The sequence below is a fragment of the Thunnus albacares genome, chromosome 5, assembly GCF_914725855.1.
Source record: "Thunnus albacares chromosome 5, fThuAlb1.1, whole genome shotgun sequence".
In the NCBI taxonomy this organism is placed as follows: domain Eukaryota; kingdom Metazoa; phylum Chordata; class Actinopteri; order Scombriformes; family Scombridae; genus Thunnus; species Thunnus albacares.
This window is the reverse complement of record NC_058110.1, coordinates 16992166-17009563: the sequence shown is the minus strand read 5'-3', so window position 1 is coordinate 17009563 and position 17398 is coordinate 16992166. Positions and strand designations below refer to the sequence as shown.

The following is a 17398-nucleotide window of genomic DNA, read 5'->3' as shown; positions in this document are numbered from 1 at the left end:
CTTGGGTTCTGGCCACAGCCATGATGGAGAGCTCCCTCTTTTGGCTCCATCCTCCCTCCTCAGTCTGACTCTCTGGGGAGAAAGCAAGACCAGGGGAGGAGGAGGGAGGAGAGGAGAAAGAGAGGAAACACCAGCAGAGCACAAACACAACCCTCTGATCTCAGTCAAGGGTTGAAATGGGATCAGATAGTAGGAAACCCCCCTTTTACTGCTGGCTATTCCCACTTACTGCCTGACATTTAACAGCAGAACTGCAGCAACAACAGGAAGGGAGGAAATAAGAGTTGGACACATATGAGCATTATAAACCAAGCATTGCATTGCAGCCCTTGTAAATATATATATATATACATATAACAAAAGTTTGGACACAACTTCCCATTTACTTGAATGAGAAAGTGTGTCCAAACTTTTGATACTGTATATATAACATTAAAAGGACTATAATAATTTCTATTGTCACCAACATGTATATAAAAATCCAAAGCTTCACCTCATGGCAAAGAAAATACTGTGACACGTTTAGTCGTTATATTTAGCCCCGCTCAGGTCTACCCACAGAGAAAACACATGCTATGTGGCAGCACACTCCAGAGGAAGGGGGGTGGAATGAGAGGAAAGCGATGGAGGGGGAGGAAGAGGAGGTGGAGGAGGGGGGCGCGGGGGTGTGTAGGTGTGGCTGTCTATGAATTAGGTCGAGCTCCTCCGCACACTAAACGCATTTTTATGGCTGAGTTTAGCTCCACGCCAACCAGCGCTGTCATCTGCCGGTCCAGCCCCACCTAAGGCGCCTCAGAGATGGGCAGGGGATTCTCGTCCTCCCGGTACGACCACCAGCAGCACCAAGGACAGCTCCCTATAGCGCACAGCACCGCGGCCGCCTCCGGCGCTTCACCGCTCTCAGATGTCGTTAACGAGCCTAATTTTAGGATGAAATGTCCTTATTTTGGTGTGATTTCTGAGCGGGGGAGCCGGTCTCCTAGGCAGCCGTGCATGGGCACAAGCCGATGGAGGCACTGGGCCAAACTGGGAGTGTGCTGCTGACTCAGCCTCGACTGCTGCATTAATTTATCTGCACTGCAGTGCTCCACCACCTCCCTTCCCCTTCTCTTTTCCTTACCTCCCCCCTCCCTTCCTGACTCCCTCTCTCTCTATCTCTCTCTCTTTCTCTCCTCTCCACCTCACTGCACTATCACACAACCATCCTGGAGCAGCATGGCAGCGAAGCCAGGAAGAGGAGAGAGAGAGGGTCGATAGTCAATAATCAGGAGCAGGTTGCCATTGCCTACATGTGTAGATGATAGATAACAGAGAGAGACGCATAGATTTGAAAAATATCATACAAAATTCCTGGGAGACGGTGGAAAGGCGGGGGAGTAAGGAGATGCTGAGAGTTGAAAAGACTCCATGTGACTTGAGGGAGAGAAAGGAGCCAGGGAGATTAAAAAAATGTGACAAAAAAGGGAAGGGAGGAGAGAAAGGGAAGGGAGGTACTCCATGGAGAATTTGCCATCTATTCAGAGTCTACACTGTCTGAGGACAGCTCCACATCATTTACATACAAATCCACCTACTCTCCAAAAGGGACTTCTTACCCTCCTCCCGCTTTCTGGAAACCAGTGTGAGAGTGGCCATCCCAGCCCTGTTCACATGAAGTTGTGGGGGTGACTGTAATATTATACCTCTGGGCTATTTACTTTATGGTGGACCACAAACAAGAGCATTACAGTACAGATGGACTGCATAATAATGGGGCTATAGTCCATCTTCTGCCTGTGAGGGGGATGTTAACACAGGGCTCTTAACAAATTCAATAAGTCCATTACATTTGAAAGGCTGCCTTTCACGACCCTGTTACCACAGCACCACTCAGCTCCATTTCACAGAATGTTTTGTAATCCACTTGCATCCACATACAGCACCACAAAAGTCAAATACTCAGCACAAAATGGTGACCACTACTTAAAGTGGACACAATGGATCTGAAATAAGCCTGAAGGAGAGTAGAAGACAATGTTTTTGTCTACACTAAATCTCTTTTAAAAGAGCAGAATTCAACATTTCATTAAAAAACAAGACACAAGTTGTAACTGGAAGGCTGCTTTATTGGTAATAAAAAGGTTCGTGCTCAAATGAAGACAATCTTTCATATATTCTTACCAAGAGTCCAAGTGGTTGTGCAACACACCATCATATTGTACTGTATATCCTCTTTTATCACGGTGTCAAATGATAACAACAGTTTAAAAAGCACTTTTTAATTTTTCAGCAAAAAGAAAAAACGCCCATAATAAACCATGCTAAAAAAGAATGAGTCCTATAATCAAATATTGATACAAAAATAAATTTCAGATGGAAACAGAAATATAGAAGAAATAAAACAGAAATATAGAAGGCAAGCTGCTTTTTCACAAGCCAAGTGGGTGACACACATAGCACTAAGAACAGGACATTTTTGAGTTAGCTGTTTTTCTGTTAACATCACACACTGTTGAATATTAAGATGAAGTGGGGTGTCTGGATGATCCTCTGGCAGTATTTCTGAATCGACATCCCTGATTAATGTTGTGCTCACCCCCAAACCCCTACCACCCTCCACAGTTTGGAAACATGATTTTTTTTTTTTCTTTTTCTTTTTTTTTTTTCAGTGTGGCATCGACATCCAAATTTGCAGAAAAAGCAGAAAAAAGGCACATGCCATTGAGTGGAACACTAGAAACAAACCATTCAACAAAAGAAATGTGAGGATGAGAAGCAAGTACATGATCGTATGCATGTTGAGCTGTAATGGCACTGATGTGTGGGTGTATGGGAAAAAGCCCCTGGGGTAGGTACCGTCACAGGGTGTACGAGGCAGTCAGTCACACCAGCTGACGTCCTCTGGGAAAGAGATCACTGGTAAAGATGGTGGGCAGTGAGGAGAGTCACCTCTGTGTGTGTGTATGTGTCTGTGACTGTGGGCGTGTGTCCTGTATATTCAGTGAAGGTGAGAGATATGACAGTAAGTGAGAAATGTGCTGGTAACATTATCCTTTCATCATGATCAGGCTACAATCCATGGCAAGCAGCTCCAGTAACATCGCAAATGAGCTATTCCCCAACATAGAAGGGTGCTGGAAACAACCAGTTTTAGACATCCACTGAACGTGTTGCACATAAATCAAATGTGACAAACAGTGTTCTTCTGTTTTATGTATATACATATAGACATATATGTATACATGTATATATCTTTTGTATTATATAATATCTATATTTCATTCAATTTCCGTCAACAAAGTGAAAAGTGTCTCAAAAAATCCAAAAGGTAACAAATGTGACAAAGGGCATAGCTGGAAGCCATTCTATATTATTGTTATTATTCATTTTTTGATTATTAGTAGTAACATTTTTAAAATTTCATATTTACAAAAAAACACAACAAAGCATGCCGATAAAATAAAATAATATAATACAATATTTATAGTTTCTCTCAAAAAGTTCGTTCTTTTTCAGCGATTGTGCCATTTACATCATAGCCTGCACTGTACATATATATGTTTTTGTATTTTCTCTTTTGTCTTTTTTTTTGTTTTTGTTTTTTTTTTTTCTTTCAAGTGTGAATGTATCATTCTAAAACATTACATCCAAGATGAACATGGGTAAATTGGATGACGTTACTCGCTCCTCCTGTGGTTCTCGTTGGGAATGTATTTGGTTTCAGTGTGCAGCAGCCAAACTGATTCGAGACCTCATATTGTAAACAGACCTCACTTATTGTTACAGACAGGGGGTTCTGGTACAGGCAGTGTTAAACACACCAAATGGCATTAGTGGTGTGATGATGGATGCCAGATATATGTCCAGCCATCCACTTATAAATAGGACCATCACTCCTGTGTAGAAAAGAAATGGCAGGAACATCTAGGGAGGCAGTTGTGTCTTGTCTACCACTTGACAAAGCCTCAGGTTTTTCATGAAAAACACCCACAAAGCTTATTATACAACATAGCTGCGTAAATGTGAGGCCTGCTGATGTTTTATCTCAAAAAGTGTTAGTGTTTCTACCTCGATCTCTGCCTAATTATTTTGAAGCGGGTGATAGCAATTGAAAGCCTGCAAGTATGTGAAAAGATGGTGCGAGCCTGGGTCCAACACCACACAGTGTTTAAGAGGTCCCACAAAAGCACAATGATACACTGACAAACATGGGACTTTCAGCACTCCGACTCAGACCAAAGCACTATTCTCTTCTTCTGCTCTTCCGTTTCTCTCTTGTTCTCATGGCAGTCAGTCTAAAACCCTGAAGGGAGGGGCTTTACCTATTTATTGGTCCACATATGTTATTTATCACTCATCCACCTCCCTGAAATATCACACCAAATCCATTTGATTCTACAGTCCAAAACCCCAAGCCCTTCATGGCAATCCACCTTTCATACATGCTAGGCACGACAAGGCATGTCCTTGTGATAATTCTCTGCTAACTCTGCTGTTTGAGGTGGTCAGTGTCACTCTCACTGATCAAAGCCTTTTCTGAGAATGATTGCATCACAAGGACATCAGAGAAGGACTTCAAGGCTTTTTTTCTAAAGCTGGCAACTCAAAATTGTCCAAAAAGCACTACCTAAGACATCACTCTGGGAAATTCTGATGTGGATCTGACAGAGTACAAAAGAGGATCTGTATTGAAATGAATCACTAAATGTACGGTCTAATGTATCTACCTAAACATGGTTTTCAGCTCTTCCACTAACCAAAAAAAAAAAATCAAAAAACATATTTCTGTCCCTTCATACAGCAGTAGAGGGGATACCTTTTGACACTTGAGCACACCAGATCCTTACTGGTGCCAGATATGGATTCCTTGGCGTGAATCATCACCTGCTCTCATTGCTGTATCACTGATGTAAGTAAACAAAGAGATGTAAGCCCCAGATTCAGTTCAGGACTACAGACATGGCCATCCAAATCTGTGCATCCTCAACATGAGGTTATTCTGCTTCCTGTTACTCATACACTCAACACTCTTTCTATACTATTAACATTCAGAGCAGCAAAAAAAACCTTTTATAGTTTGTGTCGTTAGATGATACAACTTAGACTTTGCCTCTGAGTGCTTACATCCTCCATTCACCTGAAATTTTGATGAAGGGTTGGATTAAAAGATCTGTCAGTTGAAAAGCAAAACTAGTGAAGGGCAGGATCATATGAATATCATTCCCCAGTATTCTATATATTATCCAAAATCTTCATTTTCCAGTTGAAGTTATTGTTATTTCCCCAGTGGACAGCCTCAAACTTAAAGTCAAGCCACTGCAGTGGTCTGAGAATTAGTGTCTTGTGGACTATGATTACTCATGCATGATTCCTGATCAAAACATGCCTTCATGCAAGTCATTTCTATGCATTGAACGAGCACAATAATTATTATTTATCTGGAACTCGGTCTGAGCAAGTCTCCTTCAGCCCAAGTCAAAACAATGACTAATGACCCCTACCCGGTCAGTGTGAAAGCCCATGTAGAAAATGTCTTTTTCAATGTCAGTATAACAAAGAGGAAATGAAAAGACTAGTGACATGGGCTAAATGTTATCTTTTTTGCTGCTCAAATAATGTAAAGATGCAAGTATACTCAGCACAAACAAACAAAAAAATCTTTGTCTACGGTTCTGGGTTTCCCCCTCCCTCGCTAGTGTTTCCTTCCTAGCTAAACTTGCTTGGTTGATTATTGTTTTCTTCTTGATAAAGATGGTAAACGTAGTGTCACAGACCCTCATGTAGACTGCTAATACAGTTCTAGTGGGATCTGTATGATCCAGTCCCGTAGCATTGAAGCTTTGCCGCGGGGGTCCACACTAGGTGGTGGCAGGGATTTTGCAATTCTCCAATCATTTAGCAGAGATTTCTGTGCCTTGGCAGTTGGTCCCCAAAGAAATGTGTGTCATTGACCAGCACACTGTGAGTCACTGTTTCTTATTTGTTCATATTTGTTCCTCATTTCTATGAACTTCGTCACTATGCAGCAAAGTTCCATGGTAAACTGATTGTGTTTGGTTCAGCTGTCTTTGATGACATAAGAAACCACATTGCCTCAGTATTATTTGAGTCTGTAAACATTTTTTTGTATGTTTTTGTTGTTTTTTTTTTTTTACTTGCAAATGATCACTTTTTCTACATTTGTTGGGTTTGAGCTCAGAGTCTCATCTCGCTGTGTTTTATTGGATTTTGAGAGTCACTGAACCCTAACACTTGGATTCCCACTCATCTTTTTGGTTTTTGTCCTTCTCTTTCCTGGCCCACTCCTCTTTGTTTTCGTCCTGCTTCTCCTTGTCAGGTTTGGTCACGCTGTCATAAGAGGGGAGAGAGGCAGTGGATGGTGTGCTCTCCTTCTTCTCTTGGTTGGTCCCTCCGTTCTCAAGCTTATTGTTAGTGAAAGTGTGACGCTTGAAGATGATGCCACGCCTGATGAGGTGAGCACGGTAGGCGTTCTGGATAGTTCTGGCGGAGACATCTTCCTGTTTGCGGCGGAGGGTGGTGGTGATCGGTTCATACGACACCTTAGAGGGGTTGGCCGCCACAAAACGCTCCTCCATCTGCTGCCTCAGCATGTCCAACTCACCACTGTCACCCAGCACACGCTTTGTGAAGGCAAACAGGATGTCCAGGCAGTGAATGCGATCGCCGCTCACCATGGGCATGTCCATGGCAATTAGTTCTATAGTGTTGGGCTTTGGCACACGAAGTGGGTGCTCCAAAGCGTCGGCAAAGTCAGACAGCTTGGCAAAAGTGATGAACTGAGAGGCAGTAGGGTCAAACTTCTCCCAGATCTCGTAGAAGGTCTCAAAGTCGTCCTCACTAAGTGGATCAGCACTTTCCTCTGTGGCCACACTGAAGTTCTCCAGAATGATGGCAATGTACATGTTGACCACAATCAGGAAAGAAATGATGATATACATGACAAAAAAGAAGATTCCCACCGAGGGGTTACCGCAGTCGCCCTTCACGGAGGTGCCTGGGTTTTCGAAGTTGGGATTACAGTCTGGTGGGTAGTTGAGGATTGGCAGCAGCAAGCCGTCCCAGCCAGCCGACGTGGTGATCATGAACAGGATGATCATGCTGTTACCAAAGGTCTCAAAGTTGTACAGGTCGTCAATGCCTGCTCCGTGTTTTACATAGCCAAAATTAGACATGCCGAAGATGGAGAAGATGAACATGACCAGGAAGAGCAGGAGGCCAATGTTGAAGAGGGCTGGCAGTGACATCATCAGAGCAAAGAGTAAAGTCCGGATGCCCTTAGCTCCTTTGATCAGACGGAGGATACGGCCAATACGAGCCAACCTGATCACCCTAAACAGGGTTGGCGATACAAAGTACTTCTCAATAATGTCAGCCAGGAACATACCTGAGAGAAAGGAAAAAGAAACGAAGAATACAGTCGGTGATCAAACTACAATCACTAATCACTTATATGACAAGTGTCTCGTTTGGTGAACTGTACCAGGATGACATTGACCCTGAACTTCTAGAGGTGAAATTCTCAAGTCACTCCATCACTGCTATCTCACTCACCAACAATTGACAGGATGACCACCACAACGTCGAAGATATTCCAGCCATTGGTGAAGTAATAGTGACGAAGGGCAAAAAGCTTCAGCAAGAACTCCATGGTGAAGACTACAATAAAGATGAAGTTGACCCAGTAGAGGACGTGCTCTGTTTCATTCGACTGATCGTCTGTTTCCACCATCATGGTGACCATGTTGAGGCAGATGAGAATCATGATGGAGATGTCGAAGACTTGCTGTGTTACAAAGTCGAACACCATTCCCTGGATCTTGTTCTACAAAGAGAGAGGATACAAAGATAGATTTCAGCTGAAAGCGTCATATGTTGAATGGCCCAAAATTACATTTTTTTTAGTTTTTTACTGCTGCCTACTAATCTGATTGGTCAAAAGCAGTAATCCAAAAAGAAAACATACCTGTGGTCGAGGAATAGGTTTTTGTGGCTTTTTGGACCCCAGTTTTTTCATGGCATTGTAGTACTTCTTCTGTTCCTCCGTCATGAAGATATCTTGACCTCCAAAGTAAAGGGATGAAAAAAGATTTGGTTATAATCATATTTTAACCATTTAAAATGGAAACTCCGTAAGCAAAAAAGGGAACTAAGAGACAGAAAGCGTCTTATCTTTTTCTTCTGCTGGTTGAAGTTATCAATGATCACACCAATGAAGAGGTTGAGGGTGAAGAAGGAGCCAAATATGATGAAAACAACAAAGTAGATGTACATGTAGATGTTGACTTCATAGTCGGGCTGGTCTTCCACCTTGGCGAGAGAAACAGTGTGGAGGGTAGTGTTGTATTATTATAGACACAACTTAAGTAAGAGCTGCTTGTTGATGGTCTGGCACACAGTGAGATAAATGAGCATTACAATATTTATTGATGAAGTTATGAATATACCTCTCTGGAATCCACAGCTGCGTACATAATGTCCATCCAGCCTTTGAATGTGGCCTTTCAATAGGAGAGACATGATTAAATACATTTGTAGAAACAAATAATACCAAGAAAAGTATAAATCAAAATAGCAAAAATCCTCTAAGAATACTCAAACTCAAACCGAAACTGATGCATGTCCTGTGGTACAGCTTGTGCATGAAAAAAAAACTAGTACATGAAGAAAAAGGGCATAACACTGAATATATACACAATGAATATGCACAATAGACAGCCTCAGAGCACTGTGAAAGCAAATGAAGTAACAACAGATCCTCAGGTGAAGCACAGACGGGAAAAAACAGAAAAGTGCACAGGAAAATGAGAAAAGCAACCAGGTTAGCGTGAAACAAGAAATGGAGTCAGAGAGGAGAGGAGGAGCGACACTCTCACCACTTGCAGTAAAGCCAGGTAGCCGGCGCCCACATTGTCAAAGTTGATCTTGACGTTCTTCCACCTGACCTCGGTAAAGTTTTGATGCATGAGGGCCTCACACTGGGTCTTGTTGTTGACCACGTCGACGGGAAAGTATTCCTCTGATGTCTCATTGAAACAGTAGTAGTACTTGCCCGCAAACAAGTTGACCCCCATGATACTGAAAATCAGCCAAAAGATGAGGCAAACCAGCAACACATTCATAATGGAAGGGATGGCACCCACCAAGGCGTTGACTACCACCTAGACCAGACCAGGGAAGACAGGATATGACAGTGTGAGAACCAGGAAACAAACGCAGTTCATTCAACCCCTCCGACAAGACACTACATACTGTTATGGCGTTACACTTAGTCCTTAAAAAAGCTATTCAATCCTTTGTTACAGGCGTTAAGAGCAGCAGTTCAATCCTATTATGATTTCATGTAGCTGAAAATAAGCACTGCCCACCACTGTGATGCGCATACTGAAGTGTGGGGAATTAATGGGAAGGAGAGCTGTATCAGTCCCGTTTTAATTAGAGCAGCACTGATGTGACTCAGAGATGCTCTTTGATCTGCTGAAGCATGCGGCTAGAACTGCTTAAGGGATACACAAGCGCGCGCACACACACACACACACACACACACACACACACACACACACGTACCAAGGCGAATATCCATATAGAAAATCTATAAGAATCACATGTTAAAATGTAAAATGTTCAAACATTTTATATAAAACATAAGATGTTTATGAATTTTTATGATATAATAATTACAGTTACTTTCACATAACAGACTACTACTATATGTTTTATAGTTTAGTATGTCATACAGTGTATGTTTATGGGCTTAAATTAGGGTCATATGTATGTATTGTAGCTATGTAGGCTTCACCATATCTGAATGTGTGAAAACATTTTGTATGAATACATTCAAATGTGTGAATGTGTAAAAACATTTGATTTCCATTTAACATTGCAATGATTGATGGATGTGATGGATCACTTGTTAACTAGTCATTCAAGTTACATTTTTACTGAAATAAGTCCACATTTACCTACAAAATGGGTGCTGAATTAAACAGTGGCTCCTAACTTTACTTTATTTTTTAAACATCATCTTATGTTGCTTGTCAGTTGCTTGTTCAGTTGGGGCCTGCTCTCAGGGCCTTCAGTGGACACGCCCCCAGCATTTCAGAGCATCACCATTGGCTATTCAGGAGGAAGTGTCAAATGTGGGACAAAAGTATTTGTACTTTTAGGTTTGATTTGTACTTGTAGGTTTGATTCATAGCTGTAAACTTGGGATTCACACATACAATTGAGTTCTGTGTGAACCTTTTTCACTCACAAACAGATAGATGTGTAACTGCAAACCTTTGTGCTAATCTTCTTTATGCACTCACACATTGGAAATTATTTGTGTTCTTCTTCATCTGTTCTCAAATGTTATGCACAGCTACAGATCTCTTTACGGATTCAAAAATTAAATCTATTTGTTCAGATATTTTTTACACATTTGAACATTAGAATTAATTTGATCAAAACGTTTTTACACATTCAGATATGCATTCAGATATGGTGATACACAGCTAAAATACATATGACCCTAATTTAAGCCAATAGAAAATCGTATGAGAAAATAAACATTATGAGTTCATGTACTGTAAATTATTGTCCTAATATTTTTTCTATAAGGCATTAGCGCACACACACACACACACACACACATACACACACACACACACACACACACACACACATACCGCTTCCTAATGGTTGTTTTGTCTTGCTTTATCTCTCCTAAGACTCACAAAAATGTTAAATGTCCCTGTTATCATTTCACATTTATGCATATATATTAAATAAAAATAAATCCAAAATAATATCATAATTCATAGCATTTGAGAGTGTTGTGAAAAATACAGTTTATATTATTTGGACTCTGCACCTGTGTGTATGTTTCTACATGTTTACTTCATGAAGCTTAAATAAAAAGTGTTTGCCATACCACTATGAAGTGTCCACTCTTACCACCCCAACCTTAGACAGTCAATATTCTTAATTCTTAATATTTTTATTAAGCCTTTCCATAACTAGCACAACTCAAACAATATAGCATTATAGCAGCAAAATAATCAATTAAATTCCCACCACCACCCCAAAATCTAAACCTTTCTAGCAATCCAATCTGATTTCCCATGGGTTCATCATAGCCAGTAATAAGCTCAGCACATAGTGAACCGCTCACTACCAGTGTTAGGCAGGCCGACCAGCAGCTCTCAGGCAGACAGCTGAGCATGCATGTCTTTGGCAGACTCGTTGGAGTGTGGAGCCATATTCCCTCCTCATTACAGACAGACAGGGAGGAGCTCTAGAGCAGGATTCTCTCAGCGCGTACACGACCTTCACAGGCTGACTCGTGTTGAACGTGGAATCATAAATTTCTCATGTGATGCACGGGGAGCACACTAAAATATTGTGTCATATGTAAAGCACTTAAAGAAAATGGCTGTGGGGCGATATAATTTCAAATATAATTATAGGCCTAAAAAACACACAAATCATAATTTAAAGTCTTTCCCCCCACAGTGTTGTCATTGCACTCGCTGAGAGAATGACTCTTAGCTCATTCTGAGGTACAATTAAACCGCTTTTCAGTGTTTAAAAAAAGAATTAGGCCATGCTGTGTGGAAAGCATTCTCAGAAAGAGGGAAAATGGCTTTCAAAAATGCATAATGTGCATCGGCAGTTATAGTACATGCGTGTTACATGGCATTGTGCAATCTCAAGAACCGCTCAAATCAATAAATAAATAGATAGAGAAATGTGTGGATAGAGAGATAGCGGCTAAAGAGATAATGGCAGAAGCTTTGCTTGTGCGTCTGACGAGCCATTCTGGTATTTACATGGGTAGTAAGGGAGTCTTACAAATATGTACAGCACAATGTGGCTGAGCTGAGTGACCAGCACTCGTAAGCTAAAACAACATTGGTCTGGAGTACGTGTCAGCCTGTTCATAATGAGGACAGGTGACTAAAACAATTGGGGTTCAGAGGTTTATACCCAAAGGCCCCATGATGACTAACCCCTAGCAGGTCATTGTCATTTTAAAATCTTTGGGTGTAACTTAAACTTCAGCAGGTTCATCAGGAAAAGGGGTTTTTACTGAAACTGGGGTAAAAGATGGCTAGTGATGGTGTCATTCCTGTACAATGCATTGCTCAAAAAAGGTCGGACCGAGATTACAAAGCAGCATCAAGAGAAAGACAGAGCAAAGTACAAAGTCAGAACAGCCCGTAACCATTGCATGTTAAGCAGTGCAATGTGTTCAATTGAAGCTGAACTACTTGCTCGGCGTTGAGTTGAGTTGGCCTCTGCGACGCATCGTGCCGTGACACTCAACCAGCGGAGACGTAAAAGTTCTCAACATTCTAACTCTCCAGAATCTCTTTCATACGGTGTCATCTCTCCATTCATGTACTTCCCTATTCATTTATTTATTGCTTTGACCTCAAATTTTTCAGTTCAAACAAAATGGTAACTCAATTGATGAACATAAACATTATAGTAAAAAACTAATACAGCAGGATCAAATTCCTCAGTTTATTTCCCTTTTGCATTACTGGGCCACCCTCACTTCTCTTACCACATACACCCAGTGAATGAGGTCATTCATAGGGGCACTGGTATTGGCATTGATACGCTATTTAAGCAAATGTGCCATGATTTCCAACCCCAAAAATGACATTATCTTATTGACAGGTCTATTTCCCATCCCAAAATTAACAATTAAACCTATAAAATTTAATTAAAACATTCACGACAACATCCATAAAGCCTATCCAGGGCCTAAAAAGATGTCTGCTCATGTGCAACGCCATCACATTTTAGTCGCTGGATATCTGGTATGAATGAGGCTTCACAATTCATTTACAATCAGTCCACCCACTAGATAATAATTGCACAGGCCTTCTTCTCTTGCTGGTCTGTCATTTTTGGGACGTACTAAAGAAGGGCAACACATTGTCTGTCTAGGGTTGAGAGTGTTGTCCGAACGCTTTTGTGCTAGTCAACCTAATGGGCCTCCACCCAACCAGACCCAGAACTCAAAGTCAGAGTTTAACTGGGCCCGTTGTTGCCTCCCAGTTTCACTTCCTGTGGGAGTGGAAGGCAACAGGAAGCCAGGGCCTGCTGTATGCGCTATGTGGTGCCATGACATGACAGCAGTAATGCCTTATGTGAAATGGCAGCCTAGCATATTTGCTAAGCTTCTGCCTGCACTCCAAAAGAAAGGCATTAAAAATGATTAAAGGTATTCAATATGGACAATGTTGACGGAAATTTAAATTAAAACCTGCCACCAGAATGGACTATTAGCAGATCAGTCGGTCAGATGGCTCGACCCCAAGTGCTGACACCGGCAGAAGCTTAACAAATACTTTCCTCCCAAAGCCACAACACTGTGAGTGTGTGGTTTCTGTCTCAGTCCCTGATGCAGAAAGATCCTGGACAAGCAGGAGAGAGTGTGGTGACCCTCCAGCGGTACGACCCAGCCGAAACCGGGTCGAGGTGGAGTGAGTAGTGAAGGGATAAAGGGGTGTGGAGGAAGAAGAGGAGGAGGAGGAGGAGAGGTAAGGGTGGGGGTGGGTGCTGCACAGTGCTGCACATGTGGGGCTGAGGAGGAGGTGGGGAGGAGCTGAGGTGAAGAGGAGAAGCGCAAACTAGAAGACAGTCCGAGAATAGTGAGAGGTGAGAGAATGAGATCAAGAGAGAAACAAAGAGACAGGAGGGACTACGGGTGACAACAACCAGGTGCAACCTATCACTACCACCAGTCACAGAGACGACCAATCAGATCTGTGTATTCTAGGAAGAGACGGCTGAAGCAACCAGAGGTACTGTCGCAACGAGCACTTAATGCTCTGTAAACCACTGAATCTTCTATTACAAATGCAACAGATTCCTCCGAGTGGTTGTTTGGCAGCCGTCCTGTACATTATGCAGAGTTTTGGTGTGACTGGTTGGGCAGAGGTTTTGGCGTCCTGCGGCTCCCTGGTTCCTGCTGGTTGTTCTCGATGCCAGATGCATTGAGGGATGGTGTGAGCTGGGGGAGGGGGGAGGTTATGGGAGCAGGGGGGAGGGGGGGGGGGGGGCATGTGGAGGGGAAGGGGAGGGAAGGGGGGGTTCTCAATTGAAAGCAGTGGTTGAGAATCAGGCCAAATGAAAAGCTAATTATTGATTTGAATGCTCTATGAGATGGCATGTAAGTTTGGTTAGCTTTGACCAATTTGACATTCACTTTGGCCAATTAAGAAGAAACAAAGTAAGATGAAGGAATCAGAATTTCTAGATTGTTACTTATGTGATGAGGCAGCTTTGTAAAAAAAAATGTTTCTTGGGTCATTTTTTATTATGAAACAAATCAATTTGTATAATTTTGTTGTTTTTTTAAGGAAATTCAATTGAAATGCATGTTGTTCTGCTGGCAATACAACTTTACTATTACTTTACTCAGTCTCCCAGCTGCATCATGACTTGTTCTTTCGCTCTAACAAAGGCATGGTACAGGATTGCGCATGGAAAGGTGACTTCTTGGCTTTCATTTCCTGGTTTAAAAAAAATCCCCCAATATTTTGGAGTTTTTTGTTTTCTTAGTTTGTTTTTAGATCAGTTCTAGCATGCTTTAAACTGTTGAATGGGCATGCGGAAGGATCAGCTGCTTAGCTTTGGATCTTACCCTCATCCCTTCAAAACGTGACAAGGCTCTGAGGGGTCTCAAGGCCCTTAGTGTCCTGAGTGATTTAATGGGCCCTAGATCGGAGTAGCCCAGCGCATTAGCTACAAGGCTGACTATAGACACCTACACAAAAACAGAGAAGCAAAAGAGGTTCCAAACTGTTAGAAGTGAGAATATTCACTAAGGAAGAGAGACGGCCCTGGCATAGGCGGAGAGTTGCTTGACATACACACATAAATCTATGCATGTATATACATGTATAATATTGCATTTATACATGTATATACACTGAGAGAGAAGGTCAATGTTTAGTATAGGTTTTATGTGCGTAGTATTTTTAGTTGCAGTAGGCCAAAGGGGTTGTTTGTCTGTTATTTTGGGGCAGTTGACGAGATGTGAAAAGTCCTTTGTACCTGCAAAGAAATTTGTGGTTGAGAGAGAAAGAGAGGAGATAGAGACATAAGACTCAAATAGAGGGTAATTAGGCAGAAAAGAGTGCTACATGATTTAGTAAAGATACAAGCGAAGGGACTGGGAGAGCAGAGGAAGAGGAGTTGGGGAGGGAGGGAAGGAGAGAGGTTACCCTGTAGAATCTGATAAAAACCCAACAGACTTGAGAGCCTTACCCTTGCCCCTCTAACATTGTCTCTCCATGTCGCTCTCGGGCTGAGGCATAAAATCCCATATAATTTAAGACAGACAAACTAACGGAACCTAAGAGAAAGAATACAAGTAAACATGTACAAGTGTGTCATTTTGCAATTTTCTTTCTCAGACATCAAATCAAGTTGTCACACAGCATTTAGAGTCAAATAGGAGAGCCACAGTCACATGAACCACGCACAAGAAACAGGGATGGAGATAAAGGGCAGAGGATATAGTTATTAGCACTGGATGGCACTGAAAGGACAGAAATACACAGAGTACAGTCGAGTTACACACAGTTAACAACAGTTAACAATAACAGCACACAACCTCAAAGAAACTGGTGCAGCCCTGCTCACGTCCGACGGCAGCCACCGAGGTATTGCTGCAGCCAAAGAATGCTTTATAGTGTGTTATTATTGGTTAGAAAACACTCACTAAATCCTTCAATAATGTAGGATTGTCATGTATAAAACTGTATAGGCAGCCATTCACAGCACTGTAATAAATCAATGTAAATTTAGGTAAAGCGGCCTGGATTATGGTTTGGTAACTGTGAATCCCCTATAGCCCTGGGCCATATAGCTGATCTAAGCTGAACACATACAGTATGGCATCATTAACAAAGGAGGAAATGGACGATGGGGAATGTGGTCAATAAGCTGCACTAATGTTCCTTGAGGGGTGGTGAGTAGCTTTGATGAAGTCACCTCAAGTGCGCTGACGACCATTACAGGCTGTCTGCTGCACAGGGGAGCTTTGTAAAGAAGGATTCTCTGGCTGAATGCAGCATTTCAAGATGCAAAATGCAGGAGTGGGCAGCTATATAAGAATTAGGCTTACAGTCTTATACTTTAAATTCAGTTGAATGGAAAGTATATAATTAGTACATGGACACAGGAATTCTAATTCAGCATCATCAAGAAGTCTTTTTCTCCAATAACTGCAATTTTCTGGGTGGATGCTGGAAGGACTGAAACAGGGGGAGTACCAGTTCCTTACAAATAAGGAAAATATCAACAGTGAACACATGTGAAAGCACCTCCAACCAGCCACCGACACCAACCGGTCAAACTCACCGCAAGAAGTACACAACATCCAAAGCTTACCAAAGTCACGGAGGGAGGATTGTAACAGGCAAAATCTTCATTTTGACTGGTGCCTTTATCAACATAGACTACAAGAGAGCAACTCTCCAAAGTGGAATCCATCAAAACTACGGAAAGAACAGCAGAAAAGGTGTCAGCGTGGATTCTTCTTCTACTGTAAATGTTGGACAATGTTCAAACATCAGGTCCAGGATGTCCTGGGGAGGGCCTTTATTTAGATTCTGTTGTGATTTTTCCAAGTACTTACTCTTTGGCACTAAGCCCCTATCTACTGTAAATCAATAACCCTGCCTCTACAATATGTTAGCAGCTGTGTGCTCTGGCAGCGAGACAGTAAAATAAAGATTTTGCCTTGATCTACACTACAGTGTTTGGGGTAATTGTCACCTTCAGCCTGACCCCTTGGAGCGCCCCCCTTTGGGGTGCCTGGCCTCTGGCCCCCCCGCTGGGCCAGCTGTGTGGTAGTGGCCTCAGTGCCTCAACGTCCTTCTCACAGAGCTCTGCAAGGCAAGGCCAATGACATCTGGGGCTGTGATCCCATGATGACGACGGCACAAACCAAACAGAAATAAAACAAACTAAAACCAAAGGGAAAAACACAACAAAACAATGATAATAATCTGAGTAAAAAAGAAAGATGAGTGGAGTATGACACCTATCAGCCTCACGCTCACACACTTCAGTAGCACTATCTACCACTACCCTATCTATTTTTTCATTAATTAAACAGCAAGTTTAAGATGAATATGGATTTTTATTCCTCCATTTTATTCTTTACTATATTTTACTTTGCATCTCAGATGACGATGCTGCAAAGTTTATTTCTTAACTCATTTAACATTAACGCTTAAATCTCTAACATTACGTTTTTTTGCCCCCTACCATTCTTTAGCCAAAACATAATACAATACAAAAACATTCTCATAATGAAAATCAGGAAGACACAAATCAAATGGATAACAGAAAGATACAGTAACACAAGGGAAATGAGGAGGAACACAAT

General features: G+C 41.9%; 1 protein-coding gene across 7 annotated transcripts in view; it reads right to left on the bottom strand.

Moving 5' to 3' along the window:
- Window positions 1-2087: 2087 nt before the first annotated feature.
- Window positions 2088-17398, bottom strand: part of scn8aa (sodium channel, voltage gated, type VIII, alpha subunit a) — a 46320-nt gene continuing 31009 nt past the window's right edge. For all 7 annotated transcript variants that reach the window (XM_044350737.1, XM_044350742.1, XM_044350736.1 and 4 more), the window contains 7 exons: window positions 14642-14764; window positions 8874-9158; window positions 8445-8498; window positions 8170-8307; window positions 7964-8068; window positions 7552-7822; window positions 2088-7384 (listed from right to left, as the gene is read on the bottom strand). In XM_044350737.1, the coding sequence (XP_044206672.1) occupies window positions 6225-7384; window positions 7552-7822; window positions 7964-8068; window positions 8170-8307; window positions 8445-8498; window positions 8874-9158; window positions 14642-14764 (2136 nt within the window). In that variant the 3' untranslated portion in view covers window positions 2088-6224. The remainder of the gene's footprint in view (window positions 7385-7551; window positions 7823-7963; window positions 8069-8169; window positions 8308-8444; window positions 8499-8873; window positions 9159-14641; window positions 14765-17398) is intronic.